Here is a 27,588-nt window from a genome sequence, read left to right on the forward strand (position 1 = left end):
AGAACAGACCAGGGCAGAGGGTTGGTGGCTCAGGGTGGAAAGAGCAGAAGCAGAAAACTAGTCTGGAAGCTTCTGTGATGACCCGAGGGAGAGAGGGCAGTAGCTGAAAACAAGCGGCGAGGGCAGAGGTGGGCACAACGGGTCAGATTCTGGATATATTTTTCCCGGGAGAGCTGACAAGATTTGCTAATGGTCTGGATGTGGATGGGAGTAAAAGACAAGTGTGGAGGATGATTCCTAAGAGTCTGAAGTCCGTATCTGGAAAGCCGCAGGTGCTACTTAGCAAGCTGGGAAGGCTGGAAAAGCAGCAGATGTTGCGGGGAAGGTGGGAAGGTGGTTTTGGACTTACTAGGTTAGATGCGTCACTGATCGTTTGAATGCAGACAGACATAAAGTACCGATCTGTAGAATGTGATGGGCTTCACTTAAGATAAACAGAATTCGGAGCATATTCCCAGATATTCTAAAATCTTTTTGAATTAACTCAGATACCCTGTGGGTATGCCACCACTCGTGTTAAGGTTATAAAACTTACTGGTGCATCTTTACTTTTGCTTCATGCCTCAATATCTAGTTTCCAAAATTGGAAATGTCACCGAACACAGGCCTTGTAACAGGTAACTGAGAAATGACAGGTTATAAATGCCTCCGAGGAGTCAGCTTTTCTTACAAGGCATTACTTAAACTACTGAGACACTCCTTCCTGTCAAAAAATCTCCCCCTACCACCTTCATGGAGTCTGAAATTCCCCCACTTCAAAAAATGTAATCATTCCCTCTTAACCATGCGTTACTCTTCCCCAAATTCTTGTATAAGTGCAAGAATATTTATGTGTACTTTCTTTTAATGGAGACTTTTCTTATGCAGTTTGGCATAACGTAGGGTCCTCTTGCTAGAAATACTTAGGAAGAAAAGGAGTGGTGGCTTGAGAGGAGAAAGGGAAGATAAACCAACAGCAGTAGGTTTTTAGAATGCAGCCTTAGAGGAGCCAGTGGAATTGGAGACGCGCGAACCTGGCGTGGAAGGAGCCGGGGAACCTGCCAGAGGGGTCTCAAATTCTCCTTCTCTGCGTAGATTCATCCAAGACCCGATCACGGACACAGGTGATGACTTCTGCATTTATCTGCAGTGCAGCCTCCTCCTGTGGACTCTGACTGCCTGCTCGATGCCTCCATTTGAATGTCTCTTTGATGCACCACTTCTGTGCTCTGTTCTCTCAAGGAGAAACATTATTTTCCCAAAGCCCCCTTGGCCTAGTTAACTTCCATTTAGCATTCACATCTCAGCTCAAATCTTCCTTCCCTGGGGAAGGCTTCCTTGACATTGAAGCCAGATGGAGTCCCCCCCGCTTTGTGGCCCCCATGGCCTCCCCTCAGAGCACTTACTCAGTCCATAATTATATATTACTTGGGTAAGTATCTGCTCAATGTCAGGGTCCCCCGCCCCAGACTCCAAGCGCCTTAGAGCAGATGCATATCTCTGCTGCTCAATGCTGTATGTATTGCCAGACCCGAGCTCTTGGCTGGTGTACAAAGAGCACTCAAACATTTGGTGAATAAATGAATGAATGCCTCGTTTGTGTGTACAGACGTGAAGTAAAAGGGTCCCTGACGAAGCAAACACTAAGGTGCGTCGCCTTTGCGAGAGACATCAGCTCCAGTACGCTGAGCTGAGTAAAGTTAAATAAGGTTGATCGAAATTTGTTCTCGTATTTGCTTTGGGTTTTATTTATCTCATCAGGCATCAACATTATTCTGTACCTCTAGAGCCACTGAAGGGAGAAATCAACAACCCTAAGTCCAAAAAAAAAAAAGTTACTGAATCCTTTGTTAGATAAGCAGACACATGTCTGTAGTAGTTGCCAGAGGTTGGGGGGCGCGGGAGGTAGGGAGAGATTGGTAAAAGGGTACAAATTTTCGGCTATACAGTGAATAAGGTCCAAGGATCTAAAGAATAACACAGTGACTATAGCTGATAACACTGTATTGTATAGATGAAATTTGCTGACAGAGTAGAACTTACGTGTTCTTGCCAAAAAAAAAAGAAAAGAAAAGAAGAAAAAAGATAAATCCGTGAGGTAATGGATGTGTTAACTAACTAGGTGGGGGGACATCTTTTCACAACGTACACATATATCAAACCACCACGATGTACACTTTAAATATCTTACAATTTTATATGTCAATTATACCTCAACAAATCTGAAATTTAAGAAAAGAAAAACTTTTCTACCAAGGTAGGGCCAGTCTGAATGTATAATTTAAGACGTATTGACTATAACTGATTTTATTCTCATAGGTGCTTTCCTATGAATGCAAAAAACAGTTACTCAACTACAAGAGATTTCATAGTTTCATCAGGTCCTCAGTCCCATTACATTTTCCCCCAAGATGTTAAACTGCTCAACTTCAAAATCTCCTGCCTCAGGGATTTCAGCCCTATGGACTTTGGCTGAAAAGGAAATTCCGTTTTCCTTTTGTTCTTCTGTGCTTGCTACTCTCTTCGTCCCCATGTCACTAAGCCGTAGCTACACCTCAGTCTCAACCTTTAACAACAGCTTTATCAGAAGGAGTAGTTAACATCCAAAACAATTTCAACTACCAATTTCTAGACCTAGCCCACCAGCTTGGATGCAGAAAACAGGAGAAGGTAGAGGAAAAGTATGGTTATATAAAATACAGAGAAGATTATTAACAATCAACAGTATTTTCCATTGAAAAAAATCTCATATCCCAAGTACATACCCCATTTCTTTTTGGCAAGATCTAACTCTGTCTGCAGCTATATATCAATATTTAAACACACAAATTCATAGCAACCTCTTAGCCACTCAAATATAACCGTAAGATTGATTTTCCTTAATGGAAATCAGATACGAACTTCGTAGAACTCAAGTTTCCACTCTGGCTGTGTATATTCATCACATACAACTCCTGTGAAACAAACTCATGCAGCAGATCCCAAGACGCTGTTGTCATTAAAGATCCATTTGTAGCAAAAACAGTGAAGTAAGACAGGAAAAACAAGCAGGCAAAGATGCAAATTAGTAGTTAAAAAAAAAAAAAAGACTTAACTTTCTAAACATAATTTCAAATGTTCAGATATACCCAGGCCAAACGTTTGCGCAAAAGTGACACATTTGTTAAAGACACGCTTGTGGCACATTAAAAAAAATTTCTGAGAGTGGTTAACGTCTGATACCTCCTTCATCAGACGGTCTTGTTACCTCACTGCAGCACGAAAAGCTAGGGTAAATCTCGGATATTTCTGATTTGTCATCTCCCAGACCTGTACCAAAAGTACTGCTCGAATGAGATCGAGACCGTTGTCTCCTATAATGATTCGCCTTTTCTATATTGGAGGGAAAATATTCATACTTGTGATGAAGTGACTTGAAGAACAAAGGAAACAAAAAAATTACTTAAAAATTTAACAAGGAAGAAAAAGAATCCCTTATTAAATTACAATCCAAAAGCTCAGGTATTAGAAATTCTAGTCACCTATTCCCAAACTTCAGCACACATTGCATCAACTATATAAATGACTTAATGATCATTCATACTCATTTTTTGTCTCAATTTTAAAGGAGAGATGAGGGATGGGAAATTGACAAGAACTAAGAAAACACTGGCAAACTAGTAAACTTCTATCAAACAAAAGGTTTGGTTATAAATAATTCTTTTCAAATATCACCAAGGATACAGCATCTGTTGCCTTTATTTTTAGAAAATTAAATACAAGTTGGTTGATTATGTGGATCAAATTAACTATACAAATATTAGAATCGCTACTTTGCCTTGGGCTTTCAATTTTGTTAATGTCGGCAATCAAACGTGGAGTTAGAAATCAGGGGGCAGAGCAAGCCCTAAACGATATATCTATTTATATTTTTAAAATACTTGCATAACTGTCAAATCTTCGGTTTGCTAAATGTGGTCTGAAAGTCTGAAAAGTCAACCCATGCTATCACTATACCCAAACATCCGAACCATTTGGGTTTTGCTTTTAATTGTAAACATGCAGTCTAAGTTAAAAGTCAAATAAACTTCCTAGGTAAACGACAGATTTTGCATTTTCTAAAAACCCAGAGATAAATGTTAAGGATACTTGAAAATCTATTTTAAGACATTTATGGTACTATATAGAAAATCTCCCCACTGTTTTACATAGAATTATTTAAATTGAAGAAGTCTTTACATTAAAGAACTATACCTTTAAAATGTTGTGTTTTTCATGAAACAAATCTCCTTTATGTCTTAGCAGTTTAGTGCAGTCCAAATGGCTGCATTTGAAAGCCCAGAAAACCTCTAAAATCATATTCACTAATAAAAAGTAGATGTAAGTAAGCTCTAGACACCTTTCAAATAAATCTAGAACAAACTAATCTAGGATATATTAAAAAGCCCTTTGGCAAGTTTTGTTTTCATAAATGATTAAATAGCACAGCAACTCTGTCAGTTTTTCAAATCCCAAACTTAAAAATTTACACTACACAAACGGCACAATGAACCTCCACAGCTCACAGTAGCTTCACTTTGAGGACAAAACCACGTAAATGGGGAGGAACTCAAAATGTAAGCAGTACCAGAGAGCATATGTAGACTTCTAGACTGAATATTGTCTTCCAGGGGATCAATGTCGAAGATGGAGCCAGGATCTGTGCGCCAAACTTTGAGGTCTTTTACCAAAGGAAGAAATCAACAAATCAAGAATGAATAAAAAAAGTCAGCACCCAAGAGAGTCAAGCAAAAGTCTGAAAAGGGGCGTATGCAAAAAGCAAGCATGTAATAGGCAAACCCACTGTACAGCCTACTTCAGAGAACAAAGGGATATTCACACTCACTGGATTTGCTAAGAAAACTTTGTGATCAAATTTAAGTTGCCTAGTTCATTGACGTTCCATGGGGAGCCTGCGAATCATCACCCAACACACGTGCACGCCAGACAACTCCCTGCATCCCTGAACCCTCACCACTCGTGCTCTCCACACACTGAAACAGGTAAAACGTTGGGTTAAAACTCCTGATTAAGGACATGTGAGTAATTCATAAGAAGCAACTAAAAGGTTTTTGTCTAAGAAAACAAAATAAAAATCAAAAACTTCTCCCCCTACAACAGAAACAAATGTTGAACAAATTCAAAAATTAGTAAAAATTTCAGGTATTAGAAATTCTAGTCACCTATTCCCAAACTTCAGCACAGAAATTACTAAAAATTTCCTTTCTAGCCCTGCCTTAGATTTTAGTATAAGCCTTGCTCTGTCACCATTCAACACTATGTTCCTAAGATTTTCCCAGGCTGACAAGAAGGAACAGCAGGACGAGAGGTTCCTTCCTCTCTGATTTGTGAGACTTTCAGACAGCTCTCGATTCTCCCAGTTCAGAGATAATATTAAAAAATATATAAGCTATTCATATTGCGGAAATCATCAGAATCTCTCTGGCATGTCTATTTGCGGTAAAAGGACGTAAATGGGATTACTTCTGTTATGTCACCCATGCAGACAATGTCTGCAGTACAATTATACAGTACATAAGCTAAAGGGAAACAAAAAAATTGCTCATCCTTCATTATCACCCATGTCTGATATCTGGGCTTCTTTGCATAACAAGTAGGAACACTCTTAAGACCAGAAGGTTATTAAAGACAGAGGACGTCCAACAACAGAATGGATTTGCAATGATACCTGGCAAAGGCCATGAATCCCATCCAACATGGTGTCAAACAATATTACCTGTGGTCCACTTTCACCTGGGCACCACCTCAAGCATTTGAGGAGGAGTCCGATGAATAAGGAAGCGAATTTTAAAGCCAGGGCAAGCACGATCTTTTTGACTGTGCAGACTTGCCAAGCAGGCCCGTCAGCTTACCAACGATGATTCCAGGTCTCCTGTCCATCTCCACGATGTGAGGATGGACACCTTTATAGGCAGCATCGCTGACGACCTGGGTGTTCTTCCTCACTCGCTCTGTCACGGGGTCATCCACAACAGGAGTAAAGCCCCTTCCCTTTGTCTTCTCAAAATCTTCATGATATTTCACCTGAAAAAGGGAAAAACCATATTAACTCAAACTGAAATTTCCTGATTGTTACACAACTCACAAAATTTTGATATAACGACGGTTGTCACTGTACCAGCTGCACCTATTTTCTACATAGATGTATCTTTTCCAATTATTCCAAAAATAATGTCTGAAACTTCAGTTTCCTAGCATCAGAAATCAAGCTGACATTTTCACAATGTTTTTCATCATTACGGTTAGCAGCTCTTTTAATATACAAACCTGTATATCAGTAAGAAGTGTTAAAAAGATATATTTTTAAAATCCTGGTTACTTCCTAAAACGAACTCACTTAGGTATAAATTAATATCCTATCTCTTAAACTTTAGTATGCAATAAAATGATAAGGTATTTCTACACAATTATTCAAGAAAACCATATTATTTAAAATTAGATTGAGAGTTACCAATTATTATATATATATATTTTTGTATATAATTACAAAAACATATATATATTTCAAAACATGTTTTTCATGTTCTGAAATTGGATTAAGGTGATGGTTGTTCAACTCTGTAAATTATACTAGAAACCACTGAATTGTATACTTTAAATGAGTGAACTTTATGGTATATAAAATACATCTCATGAAACTGTTCTTAAAAAATACATATTTTTATATTCCTTAAACATTTAAACACACCAAACTCAACCTTAAAATGAACTGAAGAGAAGTCCAACCAAATATCTTTCATAAAGTACATTTACAGTAGTCACGTTAGAAATAAAAAACACACCCAAAAAGTCACTGAGAAAAATTATTTTATTAGACTAAATATTTTCATTACATTTCAGTGTGATTAGAAAGCTCCCCCCCAGAGGACGGGCCCATCGGCCTTTCCATGCTTTGTTAGTTATCCAGATTAATGGTGAACAACGCCATCAGTGCATTGGGTGGCACCATTCCTTAGTATGTTTTAGTCACAGATGGAGGACCTGGTTGGACCCTACCATTGAAATATGATTTTGAGCTTCTTTGACATGTCTGAGACCAGGTGTATCTAAAATCAGACTTGGTCTACCTTTCATCTGTCTCTGGTCCTGGGTATATTTTACCTGCAAAGTAAATAGTAGAACATACTTAAAAATCAGACATTTATAATTGAAAAAAATTACATAACTTTTTTAAGCTTCCCAAGTGAGTGAAACATATACAACGTATCGTGAATTACTTCCCAGGTAACTTGTTTGGTGAATTACATTTCGTTCTAGAATAACAATCTAAAATTTTACTCTCGAGATGGTCTCCTTTAAAGGCTGCAGCCAAGATGACCTAAATCTCTCTACCAACTGAAAACAAATGTGTGAGTGCCCAACATCCACTAACAATGTGTCAGTAAAAGTGGTTATCACACTTAAACAGGGAAAATCCAAAGCTAAATGGAACCGAAATTTATTTTTCCATTTCTCTATTTCCCCATTTCCCACCATAACACTGAAAGAATGCATACGGAACATCCCTCTATTTCCTTTTATTTGCCCACTGCAGACGACAAGAATCAATAAGTAACAAATTTAGGTTCCCTCTAAGCAGCCCCCACTTCAAGGCAGTTTATGTTGAATACAATCAGCATCTCTGGACAGAAATACCACTAGAGAGCTGTGCACTGTAAAGCCTAAATGCTGATTCCTAGGCATAAAGCTCTTTTTGACATCTGACCATCAGCACGCTGCTATTTGCGAAGCTGATTATGTATAAGATTAGGATACCAATTATTGCAGACCCGAGGGCATATGTGCATTCAGAACGGAAGCCCTGGTATTTCCTAAGAGAAAGCACACTCCCCGAATAAGACACCGATGTGCACCAAGGGTGTTTAATGAGTAACTGAATTCTGTGTTAAATATATTTAAAGATTTTTTTCCCCTCTAAATCCTTACTTTGGAGTAATGAGTCATTTCTTATTTTGTTTTGCAGAGAGGATTTAACAATCCACATTCAATGGAATACATCTGTAAAATAACAATTGTTTAACTTACACACCAAAGACTTTACTACTTTCAAAGACACTGGCTAAAATAACATGAATCATTGTTTAAATGAACATAATACAGTTTAAAACAAGACTTTAAATGTAAGTGTTGGTCACATCTGGAAATATCAACAAAGAGTTGCAGGATAATATAAAGTTAGACAGTGGCAGCTTTTGGAAGTCATCTGAAATAATACATGGACTTATTGCATATATTACAAAGGTTTCTTGGAAATCGATTTTATTTTCACAAGGAGGAAACAGGTTTGCAAGTAAAGAATATAAAGGACATGTCCTTTGCGACAGCCCCAAGTGAATAAAACAACTTGCCGAACTAATATTTTCTTGATTCTTCTTTACTCTTTCCATTTCAGGAGTTATACTTAAAGCCGTAGCTCTTCCAGGCTGACCTTTATAATAAACCTGTCATTTCAGAAAACAAAAAGCAGAGCACTGTGAATCAATTCACCTAAATAAGAGTCTCATTGTACTTATTTTAAAGAGCTAGCCAAGGAAAGGAAGCTATGAAAAAAAAAAAGGATGCTATCAGAGGTTTAGTCATATTTAAAATGCTTGCATCTTAAATCATTCTATTTTAATTCATCCCATAGCAGTGAATCATTGTGAATGAAATCACTATTAATGTACTCATTATATGGGCATACCTTCGGTAAAGCTGTAATAAGCATTTTAACACAAAGGAGTATGATATGAAATGTCTTCGTGGATATTACTTTAAGGTACTCTTACCTATATAGAATGCTGCTATACTGTTATGGCTTTAGTAATTAACTGTGGCAGAACTTCTGCCAGGATGCCTAAGTAGTAACCAGAGTCATCCATGAGGCCAGCATTCTTCCCACTGCTCCATCCCTCCTTCTCCAGAATCATGTTCTCTTTTGAGAGTAACAGAGTTACATCAACTGTGACTCTGAATATATTGGGAAAAAGTGAGCATCTACTTCTCCAAAATATAGTTGTCAGGGAAAGTGCCAAACAGGAAACTGCCTTTCCTTTGTAATCTGGTCAAAAGGACTTTAAAGGCTTGAAGAATAAAATATTTCTTTGAATCTAATAGATCTCCAAATTTCCTCTTCCAAAGAACCCAATTTATATATTAATGACTGCAAAAAAGGATTCTCTCAGTGACCTGCATCCACAGATTACATAACAGAAAGGAGTCAGAGCAGGACAGGAGTTGGTGTCTGAGTAAACACTGACAGCCCCTCAACAAGTGCCCCCCGAATGGACCTGTCCCATGTGACCTATTCAGCCAGGCACACTTTATAATTTTCCCCCAGCATCATCCAAAAATAAAGTGACAACAGCTGGGAGTGGGAGTCAGGGCCGGAAAGGCTACAGAACGAGAATATGTATATATATGTAGGAAAGGGACTGGGAAAGCGTATTTGTAGGGCCAAGATGCCCGAAGCTGCCACTGTAAGCCTTTGGGGCACCACAGAAACCACAAGCATGAAGGAAGACCAGAAAGGAGGGATGCACAGTAACCTGCAAACAAAAATCACACTGTAGTCCCTGGGAACTCTAGCAGGGAATGCCTGGCTGGACCCACAATACCTAAGACCTTGAAACCTTTCCAATAAATTGGCAGTCAATTGAGAGCAGAGTATCAACTCCAGGTCATGAAAACTTTGTAAACACGACCCCTTCACTGACATGTTGACAATATGTTTGCTCTTGTGAGAAAAAAGTTACTAAGATCACACATTGCTGAGGTTCTTCTGGTTTTCTTTAACCCTCTTCAGCTCTGGTGGATCAGAAATTGCCGTTGCCTGTTTAATCTCTCCTCTGTATTTTACCTATGGAGGAGAAATAAGACTTTTAACAAACAGTAGCATGGTCTCCACCCAAATAGCAACAGAGGATGAGCCTCAAGATTAACCCTAATTTTTAAACATGTTTTTCCACAGTAGACACGTGTCAACCTTTCAGTTCAAATGCACCTGGATTCTGATTCTTCTAACTTAGCAAGCACGAAGTGTTGTTGTGCTTCTTAAAAATGATTTTTTTAAATAAATATATTGCTGTTCAATACCAAAACTAATTGCAAATGCCACAACTAAATGTAATGGAAATATAAGGGGAAAACACTGTAATGAAATCATCACAAGAGAACTATAGTGAAGTAGCCACGGCAGCCTGGGAAGCTGGCTCTACTCCCATTCTGACCCTGGAGCCTCCACCTTCAAAAGGAGCTGCAGATTCCTCACTCCTACCATCATCAGGGATCTTGTAAGGATGAAGCAGTCATCAGCCTGAACTCACTCTTAAATTTTAAAGTCTCTCAAAATTACCCGTTTTAGGAGAAGGTTACTGTTTATAATGGTAAAAGTTCCATAAAAGGGTGAAAGAATGGGAAAAATAACTATTGGGGGACACATCTGAAAGAGATTTCTGAATTCAGGGAGGCCTGGGTTCAAATCCCAGCCCTGCTGTCACAAACCGTGGGTTCCCAGCGTGTTCTCTAACTCCTCAAGCCTTAGTTTCGCACACCTACAAACCAGGAGAGCAAATCGTGCCAACCTCATGGATTTATATAAAGCATTTAGCACAGGGTCCACATTAGAGGAACCTCATGATTGCTAACTACCATTCCTTTATTAGCAATAGATTGCTGACTGACTGGATAATGTTTTCTGTTTTATTTATAAGGTTCCCTGCCCTGACATTATGTCTTAGAACCCCAGTCAAGCCAGGTCTTCTTTTGCCTTATGCCAATAGACAATCTGTTTTCTCAGATTGACAACAGACCCACGATACTATTCTTTAAATCTGCGTGTAGTTTTAGAGATTTACCAACTATGAGGTCTTATCCATCTTTGTGTACCAGTGACCAGGATAATGCCTGGCACGTTGCCTAATGAAGATTTCTTGAATAAACAAGCAGGACTGAAGGACAGCAAGACAGTCCCCAATTTTCTGGACTCACACGAGAGGTCTACTGTCCCAGCCCCTCAATATGTGACTGTGGAGAAGAAGCGGCCAAGATGTAGAGGGTCTAATGCTTTTCAGAAGGCGTTGTAAAGAATACAAATATATACTGTTCGGTAAAATATAAGAAGAAACAGAAACAACTTGCCGTGCTCAGCTGCTCCTGGTTTTTCCTCACTCTCTCTATCTCTGGCGTCGTGCTCACTGGAGTTGCTGTGTAACATTGCTCTTTGTACCGGAGCTGAGAGACAAGCGCAAAACAGTGTGGGATTATGGGAAGCAAGTGTGAGCTAGCACACTGCAACTGACTAAAAGAAACGTTACACAGTGACAGAGCATTCATTAGCTAAAATCTTCATTAGGATTTTAGAGAGAAATATGCTTTGCTAAAAGACTTCGTCATCACAGTGATCCCAGATCTAAGCTTTTTCTTGCCCAAATGTTTTGAATTCTACCTTGGGTTGTTATTCTGCAAACCGCATAATTTAGTGGTGGCCTCTCTGAGTTTGATCTTATCGGCAATGAAAAATGATCCCTTCTGTGAGCTTACAGCACTAAAGCACCATTGCCAAATGACCGTTTTATATTTAAAAATTAAAATTCTGCACTCTTATCATTAGAATCGAGGGTTATGCCAGTCCTATGCCTGCACCTCACTGAGTGGCTGTCACTATGTAAAGAAACCCTGAACCTCAAAGTTTCTTCCTCTACCAAGTTCCAACATTAGAAGCCCATGCTCTGGCTAGCATTACGGAGATATTTCTGACTGACTGCATAGAGGTGCGCTTTCTTAGCTGGGGGATCAGACCCAACGTTTGTGGTCAGCTTTCTTGACAATTCCACAACACCCCAGGAAATAAATGAGGATCCAACACAGACAGATAGAATGACATGTCCATCAAATGAATTTTTGACAGGTAAAAGGAAAACTAGAGGTTAAAAAATCCCATTATAAGGAACTCCACGGGGACAGTCTTAATGATTTTTTGGAGTTTAAATTTAGTGTTAGAGAATTTTTTTTTTTTGTAAGACATCACAAGGCCTACAGGGCCTGCAGATAAAATGGACTTGAGATGTACACCCTCAGCAGTGCATGTGCAAGTGAACAGATATTTGATAAGCCTGGAAAATAAATGAGAAAGGGTCAGGTCCCTGCCAGTGTGATTTCTTTCTCTGTGCCGTGGTATGCAGTTTGAGAGTTTAGGCAGATTCTGTGTCGGATAACTGCCTGAAGTGAGGAAAGGTCCAGTGTAATCTCTATTGATGGCAGGATACAAAGAAAGATTACTCTGGGCTGAGTTCAGAGGAGAAAAAATTGTTGAACAGCATTACTGATGTTGAGAAACTGTTGTAGCCAATTTCTAGTGGGTATAAGTTTGGGGACATAAATTTGATATGCAGACTCTTTATGTATTGCATTCATCCACGCACAAACATGCTGAGTCTTTACAGGCAATATCTCACTTAATATTCTAGTCTCTGTTTTATAGATGCGGAAACTGAGGCTTGGAGAGGGGTTGGTAGCTTATGAAGGTTATACAGCAGGTAGGGCCTGAAGCTGGGATCAAACCAACAGTCCAGGGCCCACATTCTTCTCCACTACTCCAGTGTTATCCAAACTTCCACCATGTACACACCACTTCCCATAAGACATGCCAGATATCACCTGTGCTGTGATTTATAGTATTTTCTTATTAAATTAACTCATTATTATTTTCAAATAGTTATTTTAAGGGAGCATTATGTTTCTATGATAAATTGAAAATTGGTAACCCTTCTTTTAGAAAAAAGGACACATTATGACAATCTCTAGGCCTTACTGAGTAAAGTAAGTCAGACAGAGAAAGACAAATATCATATGATATCGCTTATATGTGGAATCTAAAAAAATGGTACAAATGAACCTATTTACAAAACAGAAATAGAGTCACAGATGTAGAAAACAAACTTACGGTTACCAAAGGGGAAATGGGGGGGAGGGATAAATCGGGAGATTGGGATTGACATATACACACTACTGTATATAGAATAGATACCTAATAAGAACCTACTGTATAGCACAGGGAACTCTACTCAATACTCTGTAATGACCTATATGGGAACAGAATCTAAAAAAGAATCTTTTTAGATATGCATATCTATACATATGCATGCATATCTATACATGCATATATAGATATGCATATATGTATATACATATCTATACATAGATATGCATATATACATATGCATATATGCATATGTATAACTGATTCACTTTGCTGTAGAGCAGAAACTAACACAACATTGTAAATCAACTATACTCCAATATAAAATAATTTTTTAAAAAAGGACACATTAAAACAATTTAATCCCTAAGTCAAGGCCAGAGCGGCAGCAGCCACCGTGTGCATCTGAATCACCATGTCAGGGCACTGGCACTGCCAACAGCCTCCTCATGGCCTGAATTATGATTTCTCTCTCCACCACCTTTCTCCTGCCATCTTCCACCCCGAGTACCCATCACACTAAACCTTCCCCTCTTTGAACAGATCTTGGATCCTGAACACATTCAGCTTGCCCTGCCAGGAGGGCCCTTTCTCACGAAATCCACCCCAAACTTTTATCAATTCCTCAAGTTCTAACTCAAATGTTACTCTTTCTCCAAGGGTTTTCCTCTCTCACTGACATAACCTTCCTTCTCTGCATTTCCGCAGCACTTTGAAAACAGTATTATTACTTAATATTAAATGAGATATTGCATGTAAAGAACTCAAAAAGCGTAGTAAACACTCAGTAAATATTAATTATTGTTACAGCACTTAATGCACCATCTTTATTTACTGCCACAGCTGCTTCTCCTAGAGACCCTGAGAATACACACAGCCCCTAAGACCTTAACCTCATCTCTGAATGCCCCCAAGAACAAGAACAGAGTAGGCATTCGATATCATGTTCTTTAATAAGCAAACACACATGCTTGGTGTAATGCTACCCCAACATAAATATGTGTGAAATCTTATCTCCACCTTTCAGGAACTGGCCCTCCTACAATGGTATTCATCGTAGTGGTACTTCACCCGGACAAGTGTCATGCGCACAGAAAACAATACTTAAAGGAATATGATCACACATTGCTGATGTTCTTCTGGTTTTCTTTAACTCTCTTGAGCTCTGGTGGATCAGAAATGGCTGTTCCATGGTTCATCTCTTCCTTGTATTTTACCTGCATGATTTATTTTTTAAAATGTAAGTTTTATTCAACACAAGGCTTAAAAAATAGTGAAGAATTCTTCATTTGTAACTACTGCATAGTTGAATTTTTAATTCCAATATTAATTTTCCTTCAGTGGGAACACAAATTTTTATTTCATCTGGTGCTTTCAGGATTCCTTTATCCTGAAGTACAAAGAAACCCATATCCATTCACCTATCCATCACTGAAGAGGGTTTTTTTTGTTTGTTTTTTTTGTTTTGTTTTTTTGCGGTACGCGGGCCTCTCACTGTTGTGGACTCTCCCGTTGCGGGGCACAGGCTCCGGACGTGCAGGCCCAGCGGCCATGGCTCACGGGCCCAGCCGCTCCGCGGCATGTGGGATCTTCCCAGACCGGGGCACGAACCCGTGTCCCCTGCATCGGCAGGCGGACTCTCAACCACTACGCCACCAGGGAAGCCCTGAAGAGGTTTTTTAATTAAAATAAGCATATATTGCTTGTGAAAATAAATTTTATCATCAGGCAGATGCACCAAAAACCTTGGAAATTATCTTAATACAATAACTTATTATTTTCTATTTGAAAAGCAGTTTCTATTTATTAACATGTTGATTGAAATTCACCATGTATTTAAAGGCAAAAGTCAAACTGAGTTAGCTACAAAGTCTTGGAAGCACTGTGTATCTGACCGAGAGTACCCAAATGATCCAGAATAAGAAAAAAATGAAAGAAGAGAAAGGGGAAGGTGGAGGGAAATGCACTACAAACAGAGGCCACTGAGTGCTGATCGCTATAGATGGGCCAGTGGCAGAAAGTCAGGAAGTGTCTTCTACCCACACAATCATGTTATGTAATAAAGCCCGCCTATATCCCGGCATTTGCTTCAATCAAAAGTTCCTCGTTCAAGTCTATTTAGAGGAAGATCAACCAGACAAATGATAATGCCAACACACAGTTATGCCTGGGACAAGCTCTTTAAATTTACGAAATGATTAGTGATGCTATCATATCAGGTGGTATTTTAATATGTGTAAAATTCATGGAAGATTGGATTCGAGAAAAAGGACACACACATATATGTACGGAAACATGGGCTAGACTTAAGAGACATATGTTGACATTTAGCCAAGACTTAAATCTACATAAAACATCTTTTAGAAATCATTTGGTAATGTTTAAAATGATTAAAGCTGAAATCCACACTGACAGTCATAAAGAAACGATACCTAAATATCTTTGCGATCATCTATATCTTAGCATCTGTACATTTAATGTGAGATATGAGTAACAACGTCAATATTAGGCCAGATCCAGAACAGTTAAATGGAGAGTACATTGAGACAGACTAGCTCTAACTAAGATTCAAAAGTAGTTCTTAACAGACAAAGCTAATAGCCCAAAGACTTTTACTCTGGAGGTGGAAAATGTCGAGATCTTTAAATGTGAAAGAGTCCTACCTTGGTTCGACAGATCTAGCTAATCTTGAAAGGGCAACTTTCCATTTGAATACTAAGCAGGAGTTTAGGGCCCAACCTCATAGAGATACAGAACTACTATTGTTTGCTAGAAGGGGCAGTGGGATGCTGGGAGACGAAATGATAGACTGTACTACTTTCTGTGATTTTCCTCGGGTGAGAAGCTAAACATGATTAAAGATGAACATTTCTGTTTTTCATACGACTCCAACCAGTCATTTCACTGTAGGCAATAGAACTGCACAGTACAGAACGTTTATAACATTATATACACCAGTACACTGATGGGTACATTTCAAATACTATCATTTGGAAGTGAAGGAAACAACCGTTTTACATTTCTCAGCCGAACGAATTTCTCCACCAGACTCTAGCGTTGCCTGACACAGGCTCTCGCCGTGGCGGATCGGAATCCTCACCGTCAGGTCCTCCTCCTTATGCTTTCCTCAGGAGACAGCTCCATTCACGCTACAGGGATTTTCGTGCACAGCCTCGTTCATGCTACAGGGATTTTCGTGCGCGGCTCCATTCATGCTACAGGGATTTTCGTGCGCGGCTTCATTCATGCTACAGGGATTTTCGTGCGCGGCTCCATTCATGCTACAGGGATTTTCGTGCACGGCTCCATTCATGCTACAGGGATTTTTGTGCGCGGCTTCGTTCATGCTACAGGGATTTTCGTGTGCAGCCTCGTTCATGCTACAGGGATTTTCGTGCGCGGCTCCATTCATGCTACAGGGATTTTCGTGCGCGGCTTCATTCATGCTACAGGGATTTTCGTGCACAGCCTCGTTCATGCTACAGGGATTTTCGTGCACTAGGATTCTGCAGATTTTTTGTAAGTTCATTTTGAAGTCTGTTTACCACAGCATGACCTTGCCTCTCCTACTCTGTCTCCACAAATGCCAGTGCACACATTCTAAGATGCCAGGTAACCGTCAGAGTTCCTGACAGAGGAGTTTAATCAAGGCAGTTCTACTTGGATGACTTCAAGAAAACTCTGCCTCTAAGGGTGAAGGTGAAGAGAAAGGTCAGGCAAGGGCAAGCGAGGAAAGAACCCTACTGAGTTCCTCAGCAAGAAGCTAAATACAGTAGGCCCTTCACTTCCGCAGTGTGAAACCGTGGATATGGAGGGCCAGCAGTAAGGCAGTTGAGCATCTGCAGATTTTGGTATGAATGTGTATGAGTGTGTGTGAGTGTGGGTTGGTGGGGCTCCTGGAACCAACGCCCATGGATACCAAGGAATGACTGGATAACAACTATTACCAAATATGCCTATTGGTAAGGATAGCAATTATCCATTGTAAATGTCAAGCACTGAATGAAGAAGTTTTTAATCCATAACATTAAACACCTCCTCTACCCTTCCCCCAAGCTCAAAAGGGAACTGGGGGTGGGGAAGCAGGTAATTTATTTTACAAAATTATAGTGAAGGTGTGTGCTTTCCTTTGCTGGAAATTGGAAGAAGCAGAAGGCGAACGGGGCCTCTTTGAAACCTTCTCTTAAGCCACCAAATGAATGTTCTAGGGCCTTTAATCATTCTGTCAGGGTAAAATTTCTTTCCTCCAAGTTGTGGAAAGGTATTGAAATGTATCCTTTCTCTGAAAAATTTAATACACTTAAAATTCTGTTCAAAAGGGTGAAATCTAATCCTAGATTTCATTACTGTACTATTAAAGTGATCTATCTCTTATGCCCTATGATATATCAAGATGAAATACTGCTTTAGGTTCAAGGGGAACAAGGCTACAGTTTCCTTCTGAAAGTTAGACCTTTGATATTTGATGAAATAGTGCTTCAACAAAGTGAAGAAAAAAAGGCAGCCAGTTTAGTAAAGAACCAAAAACATTTATCTAGCTTATGTTTGCTTTTGGAAAGGATGATTAATGCTATAGAGAACTGGGGGCTTCCATGGTGGCGCAGTGGTTAAGAATCTGCCTGCCAATGCAAGGGACACGGGTTCGAGACCTGGTCCGGGAAGATCCCACATGCCGCGGAGCAACTAAGCCCGTGCGCCACAACTACTGAAGCCTGCACTCAAGAGCCTGCAAGCACAACTACTGAGCTCACATGCCACAACTACTGAAGCCTGCGCACCTAGAACCCATGCTCCGCAACAAGGGAAGCCACTGCAATGAGAAGCCACCGCAATGAGAAGCCCGTGCACCGCATTGAAGAGTAGCCCCTGCTCACCGCAGTGTAGAGAAAGCCAGCGCACAGCAACAATGACCCAATACAGCCAAAAATAAATAAATAAATAAATTTATATTTAAAAAAATGCTATAGAGAACTTACTGAACTAATATTCTGCTGATTTTTCTTCACTCGTTCAATCTCTGGAGTATCTTTTACTGCTGTGCCAGCTCCTACTTCTTTCTTATAAAGTACCTTTATGATAAGAGAAGGAAAAGAATAACTATAAGCTTATTAGAATTCAAGTCCTAGAGATCTGATTCTTGAAAAAGAAAATTTCTCAGATTTTAAAGTAATGTGAATACAGCTTCTATTTATGAGAACCAATGTCACGTTAATCAATTAAATAATCCATTATGAGAATAAATGCAAAACTTTGGTTTTGTATTCCACAATATTACAGTAAACCTCTACTACCTGTTCTAGGGTATGCTTGGTAACTTACAAGGCTTGATCTGAGAATATAAATCAGCAAACTAGAGTTTCCTTCTCAAATACAAATACATATCACATGTGTATTTGAGAAAAATCAAAGGACATATTAAAAAAGCTCACTAAGCAGTTATCATTTAATTCAAAACCAGCATGAAGTTTTAAGCAACTGCTATTCTCCAAATGAGAGCAAAGATGCTCTCGTTCTCTTCAAAGAAAACATTAGCTCTATCTTCAACATCAACACTAAGTCAGCCTATTTTCCTTATCTTTCCACTTATTCCTTAGACCTTCCCATCCTTACCAATACCCACCCCTTTCAAACACAGAGCAAAAGAAAAAACAAAGTGTCCTACAGAAATATCCCTACCAATACCCACCCCTTTCAAACACAAAGCAAAAGAAAAAACAAAGTGTCCTACAGAAGAATAGAATAATTATAAGGAAGTCATACGAGGACAGAACTACTCCCTCTCTTGATATTTGTTAACCCGCGGGTCCCGTGAGTGTGTGTGAGTCGGGGTGGGGAGAGGGGGGCCCTGGAACCACCAGGACCAGTGGGGGTCAGGAGAGCAGGACATGAGAGATGTTCCCCTGCAAAAGCTAGAAATTTGGGAGACCGTGGAATCACAGGAGGTAAGAGCCACACTGCCCTTCTCCCTCATCGACTCCTCCAGCAAGATTTCTCCATTTCTCAGCACCGCCTGCCTGTGAAGACCCTAAAGGTACCTGAGCAGCACACCTGGAGGGTTAAGAGCTTGCCAATTTACTAGAAGCAGAAAATATTCCAGAAATCTTCAGAAATAATAGAATTTATATTTTTAATAACACATTTGCCTAACTACTAAATGAGTTCATTCTACATTAAAATATTAGCTGTACCATCAATTTTTATTTTAGAATTCAAGTTTATATATCCCTTAAATAGAAGCCCAATATCTTAATGAATGGTGCTGACAAAATTCCTATGCCTCAGAACAAAAATATGAAAGTTTAGGAACTGGTTACAAACTGCTAAACCCCTAAGTATATTATCAATGTAAATAATCAATGACCAGGAAGGAAATCACTTCATATGACTATTTTCATTCTTCAAAGTAAAATCTGTGTGGAAGATTAAGATCTCTTTCTTGAGTGAAATTTTAAAATTCAGTTAAAAATAGCAGTTGCTTGTACCAGAGAAGGAGATATGAATTTGTAATGCTACAACAATCACGATAAATTATAAGTTGTAAGAACATTTGGTATTCTTATTATTTTAAAGAAGGAAAGATATACATTTGACAGAAAATCCTAGCAATGCAGCCAAAAATCAGACAATGAGGGAAAAAGGCCCTCCTTACAAAACATAATTTCAAGGTGGCAACTGAAAAGAAATAACGACTACTCACCGCACTAATGTTTTGTTGAGTTGTCTTAATTCTCTGGATTTCAGGAGTATCTGCCACAGTAGAATAGCTAGAAAGCATCTTCTCTGCCTCATCTTTATACTTTTTCTAAAATTATAAACAGTGAATGTGAATCTGAAACTCTGTGTGCGCATGTACAAGAGAGACAGAGACAAAGAAAATGGTACTACTTTTCCCAATTCTATTATATACCACCTGGCTCTAAATTATATCTTAGGATTCAAAGCAGTTGTTGATGTGCTTATGCCATAGTAAACATAAAAGCATATGCAAACAGAGTAGGCAAACAGTCTAGGAAATCACATTCACCTCCACTCAGGCAATGAATGCCTCCCAACCCAGACTATTCAAGCGCCCTGGGAGGGCTTGACCTTGGTAGCATTCCTACGCCTAGAACCTACTCTCTCAGGAGCAGTCCCAGTTCCTGTTCAAAGTAGCCCTTAGAACTCCTACCAGTAACCTGACTCTCTTTGCTTACTTGTTTTCATGCTTCTGGATTTATGCTTTGCTTCCTACTTCAGATAAAGATACATTTGATTAAGAGAAAGGTACTAGTATTTTGTAGTGGAGACTGAAATCTCAATTTTCTTTCTACTAAATGTACTCTTGAGGGCTTCCCTGGTGGCGCAGTGGTGGAGAATCTGCCTGCTAATGCGGGGGACACGGGTTCATGCCCTGGTCCGGGAGGATCCCACATGCCGCGGAGCAGCTAGGCCCGTGAGCCACAACTACTGAGCCTGCGCGTCTGGAGCCTGTGCTCCGCAACAAGAGAGGCCGCGATAGTGAGAGGCCCGCGCACCGCGATGAAGAGTGGCCCCCGCTTGCCACAACTAGAGAAAGCCCTCGCACAGAAACGAAGACCCAACATAGCAAAAATAAATTAATTAATTAATAAACTCCTACCCCCAACATCTTAAAAAAAAAAAAATGTACTCTGAGCTCTGATACATCCTGGGCAATTCCTTCTACTAGTGCCAGCATTTACATAGTATTAGGTATTGTCCTAAATACTTAACACACATTAACTCATTTAATTAACCCCACAAGCAGATACTATTATTATCCACTCTTACAGATGGGGAAATGTAGGGATTAGCTAAGAAGTGTCAGAACCAGGATTTAAACCCAGGCACTCTGGCTCCAAAGTCAGGGAAGGTAACTGCATGGCATACGGATGCTTGTTAGGAAAGGTAATTCCTGTTCATGTTGAAATGCACCACAGCATCATTACACCGTTTTAAGTATTCCATTGTATCCCAAATAACTAAAATTCTTTAAATCAGATGTACCCTCATCATACTCAAAAAATCAACACTGTTAAGTTAAAGCAGGAATTCCAACAGCTCAGGCATCACTTCCTATGGGAAGCTTTTACTCTTTTTTTTTTTTTTTTTTTTTTGTGGTACGCGGGTCTCTCACTGTTGTGGCCTCTCCCGTTGCGGAGCACAGGCTCCGGACGCGCAGGCTCAGCGGTCATGGCTCACGGGCCCAGCCGCTCCGCGGTATGTGTGATCTTCCCGGACCGGGGCACGAACCCGTGTCCCCTGCATCGGCAGGCGGACTCTCAACCACTGCGCCACCAGGGAAGCCCAGTATTGGATTCTTGAGTGACAAGCCACCGAAGCTGAGTCCTGTAACTCTCTCATGTTGAACCAGTGAATGTTTAGACTCTTTGCTCATGTCAACCAGAATTTTGACAAATTTGGTCAAATTCGGTTAAAAATTATTTCAACACAAACCCCATTAACCAAATTCAATTCCTTCATCATTTTTCTTTAACCATTTTATTTTTTTCATTCCCTTTACTATTTTTCCATTAGGATTCATTCTTTTTGTAACAAATTTTATAACAAAGAAATTATTCACTAATGAATATTTTTGCCCAAATTAGATTTTATCTGATTAACTTTCTTCTTCCAATAAACTTTCTTTTGTGGTCATTATTTCTCTCACATCCAGTTTTCTAGAGGATATGTTACGGGTATACCTGGCAAATTAAATTTTATCAAGAAAACTTAGTTCTTCCATTAAATTTTAGTTAATATTCAATTTCACCTAGTACAGTTTTATTCACTCAGTTTCAGTTTCAGTTGATTATTTTAATTAAAACATTCATGATGAAATGGATAAAAGACAAATTGTTTGTAATTTTTTTCTGTAGTATAAGCATTAGAGCCAAGTTCACAATAGAGTCAAAAAATGGAAATTAAAAAGGTCAAAATGCCCTTGGACCCGAAACAGAGGGCCCCAACATGGGCGCTCTGACACTCAATAATGTCTGTTGAACTGAATCTACAGCAGTTGTCCCTTTCATTAATGAGGTAATCAGGTTTGGTCAATGGTTCCTTTATAATAGAGTGCATTGACTTTGAATAGAAAGCCCTCAAAAAGACACCAATCACAGAGACACACACAGCACAAGGTGACTGGATATTAGAATACATTATCCTAAGCATCTTCATTCTCTACCAACCTGGCTATAGATTTCAGATGCCCTCTTGGCTCGAAGCATATCCGGGATATCCATGCTCACTTGCATTCCTTTCCCTTTAATTTCATTTTCTAAGTCTTTCTTATATTCTTTCTAAAAGAACAGAAAACAATCTTCAGAGCTTTGCATGGCCTTCCACAGCAATGTAGATATTTATGTGTTTGAATCTCAATGCCACACGTATGGAAACACCACTTATACTTTTCCTGTATGCAATTCGGTATGTTTGTTTTAAACTGTGTGTGCCATTAGTTTCTTACCTGGCTGGCCATTTCAGATGCTTTCTTAGCTCTCTGGATATCGAGGGTACCTGTGCTCACCTGCATGCCTTTCCCTCTAATTTCAGTCTCCAGATCTCTTTTGTAATCTTTCTGCAGAAAATAAAACCTGCAATTAGGGCTTTACAATAATTTGAAAATCTGTGTTGAAAAACTCGATGTCATTTTTGACATCAAGATCATGGCTTTTAGAAATAAGTCAGACCTTTATGTCTTTTATTTCTAGGAAACAACAAAGATTTTTAATTTGTGGCAAGAACACAACTCGGAGTGATGTATTCACAAGGAATCAGGAGGTTTTCTCTACTAACCTGACTTAAAAAAGAAAACAGAGTGAGTTGAAGGAAAATGTTTTATATTTTAATATGGTAAAATTGATAAATTATTGGTTAATATATAACTCAGTTGATGAATATCAATAAAATGTGAGTATAAAATTGTCAGGTCTTGTTCTGTAGTGAATAATTGCTGGTTGCTTCCCTGGAATCCCACTCCTCTTTTTCCTTCATTAGCTCCTTGATTTGCCACTGGGCAACTCACTGCTTCCTGTTCTCAGCCCCCAGCTTGGCTGAGACTGGCCGCCATCCAAGGGCCCCATTGGGCTTAAGTAAATCGTTATAGCCCACCCCTGGCCCTTCATGATCGGTTCAAGGATAGGTACATTTCTTTTTCCACACAAGGTATCAAGAGACTTTCTCTTTCCTTCTGGACACGAATGGAGAAGTCTGTAGCCCTAGGATCTGCCAGATGTCTCTCTGCAAACAGGAGAAAAAAGCCTGCCTGAGAACAGAAAGATAGAAAACGAAACGGAATCACACTGTTTGAGTCCTAGATCAAGCCACACCCAAGAATTCCTCTACTGTTTGGTTACAAGAACAATAAGTTATCTGCTTTTTTGAGCCAGCTTGAGTTGCATTACCTGTTACTTATAATAAAATGTCATAAGTACACAGACACAACTGTCTTAAGAGACTCTTGTCACATTCTAAAACTGATTATAAAATTCAGCAAGCTGTACTCTTATAATTGTACATTTTTCTGTATGTTTTTCGTCAATGAAAATTATATTAAAAGGAAAAAAACTATTGATTACCTCCTATTAAATTCTTTCAAAAACAGTTATTTTCTATTATGTTGACATACTGTAGATCTGTGATTCCCTGCTCTAAAGTAAATTTCGCTTTGCTTATTTGTGGTGTTCTAAATTTAGAGACGTCGTAAACAGAAATCTCAATCTCAGAGAAATACTATATTTTTCCCCATCTACTACCCATAAATCTGCCTATTTTCACTGACTTACAGTCTCAGTTTCACTTTTCAAATGAAAGTTCAAGTACTAATGTCTAACTTTCAAACTAATAATATTCAATTATTACTATGTCTGTAAACAGCTCTGTTTTTAGCCAGCCTCTTTAGGCCCGAAAGCAAAACACCTCATTTGAAGGGCAATATATGTAGAAACTGAGGTACTGATCATAGATTTTGCCACCAAAGTCTCATGGTAGACGTATGTCATCTAATTTTCCGATATGAACTTTCAAATCTAAAAGCATTCAAAAGCATATAAATAGACTACATAGGACGCTAATCACATCAGTTAATATTGATGCATAATAAAATACCCGAAAACTTAAAAGAAAAACATGATGACATCTAGGTTCCAAGCAAGTCCCAATGCACACATGCTTTTAGAGCCTGAGTCAAATGTGTTAATGACCCAGTGGCTAAAGAAAGTCACATGGTCAAGCCCACAGGTACAGGAAGGTTTGAATATTAGACGTCATTTGTGTAATAATACAGCACATTGACTTTACCTGAAAAAATAAACACTGAGCTATAGCAAAGTCCCTAAGTCTGGTTGAAAAGGATCTGAGAGCCTGTCATTTGGGCAAACTGGGACATGGTTATAATTACATGCAAATGAGACCTCCGGATTACAAACATAATAGCCTCACCAAAATTGGTTTAAGCTACCTGTAACCACAGTACAGCTCACTCCCCTAGGCCTGTTTTTCCCATAGGCTCTCAAGAACAAAAATGCACCATTTTCCTAGTAAGTCTGAGCCATGAACAACATGGGCTTGAACTGTGCAGGTTCACTTATACATGGATAGTTTTCAATAGTAAATACCACAGTACTACCTGGCCTGTGGTTGGATCAATCAGCGGGTGCAGAGGAACCACAGATACATAGGGGAGACCATAAATTATATGTGGGTTAACCCCCATGTGGTTCAAGTGTCAACTGTGTACACTCTCAAGATACTCAGAGAAATCTAAACCAGCACATGGCTGAATAAGGTAACGTATCACCATATACTAAGGAAAGATGCAGCACTCCAACTTCTCATAAAAGGAAGACGTCACAGAAGGTTCTTAGGTAAAAGTGTGAAATGCAAAATCTCTATTCTTCCCACATTCTTTTCTCCAGAGGAAGTATGCTTTATTTTGGCTTCAAGTCTCAGCCCCATGAGGGTGATCTGGAAAAACTCTTCTACAGCTCCAAATTCCCCACCCCACTCCCACACTCCAGTCCAGGACCTTAACTAATACTGGATGTCACACTCTCCTCATAATAACAAAAATAGCAGAAAATTGTTAAGTAGTGATTTGATAGTTACTGGGTAGTTAGCTACTCAGAAGCTCAAGGAGGCCACCATAAGAAAGTACTAATAAATCTAAGACATGAATGACAAGAGAGAGCACGAGAAAGAACCAACCACGCAAAACCCAGGGGAAGGAGTATGGCGCCCATGCTGCCCATGACTGGAAGCCACTGGAGAGTTTTCAGTGGGAGGAATCACATAACTTAATTCTTCCAGGATTATTCTGGCTGCTGGGTAGAGAATGGGTACTGAGAGGTCAGTGATGGAAGCAAAGTTCTGGTTAGGAAGATACGGTAATGATCCAGGTGATAGAGATGGTAGCTTGGATGAGGGTGGGGGAGAGTAGATGGATCTAGGAAGTCATTATGGGGCTGGAGTCAACGAAACTTGCTGACAAGAGAAATCAAAGTGACTTGGGAAAAATTAAGGGTTGTCGGCGTGTAATGTTGAGTCCCTGTTACAATGCACTTAAACGCCATTTACATGTGGTCGTGCCTATGGGACATTAGATGTAAATGGTTGCATATTCACATCCACGTTATAGAATACAATTCTTCTATAAGAATGAAGTAGAACTATGTGAAGCAACATAGAAAAGGGTCCGTAATATTTAGTGAGAAAAGCAAGCACAAAGTACATGGTATTTATTTAAGGTTTTTTTAAGTCTCTGTGTGCACAAGTGTATAGTTACCTATATACAAATAAAAGTGGACCTGGAAGGCTCTACAGCAAATTCGTAACAACGGTCTCAGGGGGATGACAGAATTAAGGGCAGAGTCAAAGAAGGTTTTCAAGTGCCTGTTCAGCATGCATCCTCCCACCCACCCCCACCATTTCTAAATGGAATCCCTACTGGTCAAGAATTCTCCGGCATCCCTAGTTTCTTTGACTAAGTCAGTTATGGCTATTCCATTCCCCTGGCCAGTACCTAACCCTGGGGATGGAAGCAGATCCCAACACAGCAGTAACTCCGCCGGCAGTTAATCAGCTACCTCTCAACCTCCAGATTTCCTGGGTGGGACTCAGTCCTAAGCCAGCTCTTCCTAACTGCACTTGTCACATCGTAGCTCTCCCAGTAACCCAACTGAAGCCTCACCCTAGCCAGCCTTGAGGTAAGTGAGCTGCACCCCTTAACCTGTACCCCAACTTTCTCTTTATGTATTCTTCTTCTAAGTCATCTCTTCCCAAATACTCTCTGCTCCAGTGGCCCTGTTACATTTTCAAAATTTCTGGGGGAATTCAAGAGATGTGGAACTGATTCTGGGGAATTTCCTTCGAAAAATACACATTTCCTTCTGACTGCTACAACTTTGTCGTCTTGTATCTATCATGTCATAGCATCTAAGACAAAACTTCTAAATTAATATCCTGTTGTTCATGTGTTACATGAAGAAGAAAACAGCATTAGATGAATGAACCTCAACCCAAAATTCCTGACCCTACAGAAATTTCAGACGTGTTGATGAGGTCAACAGAGGATATTTTGAGAACATGCAACCAAATCACACAGAAATGGCATGATTGCCATGTTACAGTCTCGATGTGTGATTTTCAAGTTCTGCTCACCAAGTTGGAAACGCAGATATGCCAAGTAGCACACGATCCATCCTTCAAGAAAAAATGGTATGAAAATATTTATCATAGTTTAAAATTAACATGAGATTTGTATTACGGAATAAAGTGAGCAGGTGTGTGTGTGTGTGTGTGTCTCTGTGTGTCTGTGTGTGTGTTCTATTAAAATGCCTTTCCCCAAGTTTTCTTTGATATACTTGAAGTTAATGAGCAAAGCAGAAACTGTAAATTTTCCCAGTAAGCATGATGACTGCAGATGGTTTCCATTCCAAACTGTTAAACTAGTCACAGAAAGCTTTGGAAAATGTCATGTACTAATCAGTTTGTTACTATGATTTGTACGAGTCTCAAGGTCTGCATCACTCACTCTACTAACCTCACTAGCTATCTCAGAAGCTCTTTTGGCATGCTGAATTCCAAGGGTGTCAGTGCCAACTTGCATTCCCTTCCCTTTAATTTTTGATTCCAGATCTTTCTTGTATTCTTTCTGTAAAAAAGCAACATTTTACAACACTCAGACACTCAGGGGACAAACATACATCTGTATTCAATGATACCAAAAATGGCTAAACGTATTTTTTTAAAAAAGAAAACATAGTTTACTTTGAACTATGAATGACCGCCTAGAACTAAATTTTCTGAACTGCTTAGAACTATATTCACTATTCTCACTGAAGAAGAGTATATATACACTCTGAAGATTTTTATTATAAAAAGGCTATTGCCAGGTGAGAATCTTCACTGACAATTGTCTTGAGGCCTGAAGGACAGAGGCAAGTTTAAATGAGTTGATATTTTAGAAAGAAGACTGATTTTGAGGTCAGAGCACTCTTGGCTGTGTGTGTGATGTTGGAAATCTTTCTTCACATTTCTGGTTTACTCATCTGCAATTGGGGATAACAATTCCTCCACGCAGGATCACTGGGAGGGTCAGTGAGACAGCACATAGC

At 39.4% G+C, this 27,588-nt stretch overlaps 1 protein-coding gene across 1 annotated transcript in view; it reads right to left on the reverse strand.

Moving 5' to 3' along the window:
• NEBL (nebulette) overlaps positions 1-27,588 on the reverse strand; it is a gene marked incomplete at its 5' end in the record, with an annotated part of 104,593 nt that overhangs the window by 19,875 nt on the left and 57,130 nt on the right. The window contains 13 exons of the mRNA XM_082647565.1: positions 3,202-3,351; positions 4,586-4,678; positions 5,871-6,042; positions 7,015-7,119; positions 8,367-8,459; positions 9,764-9,856; positions 11,137-11,229; positions 14,101-14,193; positions 17,953-18,045; positions 19,674-19,778; positions 22,165-22,275; positions 22,443-22,553; positions 27,015-27,125. Of these exons, the coding sequence (XP_082503691.1) occupies positions 3,202-3,351; positions 4,586-4,678; positions 5,871-6,042; positions 7,015-7,119; positions 8,367-8,459; positions 9,764-9,856; positions 11,137-11,229; positions 14,101-14,193; positions 17,953-18,045; positions 19,674-19,778; positions 22,165-22,275; positions 22,443-22,553; positions 27,015-27,125 (1,423 nt within the window). The remainder of the gene's footprint in view (positions 1-3,201; positions 3,352-4,585; positions 4,679-5,870; positions 6,043-7,014; positions 7,120-8,366; positions 8,460-9,763; positions 9,857-11,136; positions 11,230-14,100; positions 14,194-17,952; positions 18,046-19,673; positions 19,779-22,164; positions 22,276-22,442; positions 22,554-27,014; positions 27,126-27,588) is intronic.

The sequence above is a fragment of the Grampus griseus genome, assembly GCF_964374135.1.
Source record: "Grampus griseus genome assembly, chromosome: 2".
NCBI classification, from domain to species: Eukaryota; Metazoa; Chordata; class Mammalia; order Artiodactyla; family Delphinidae; genus Grampus; species Grampus griseus.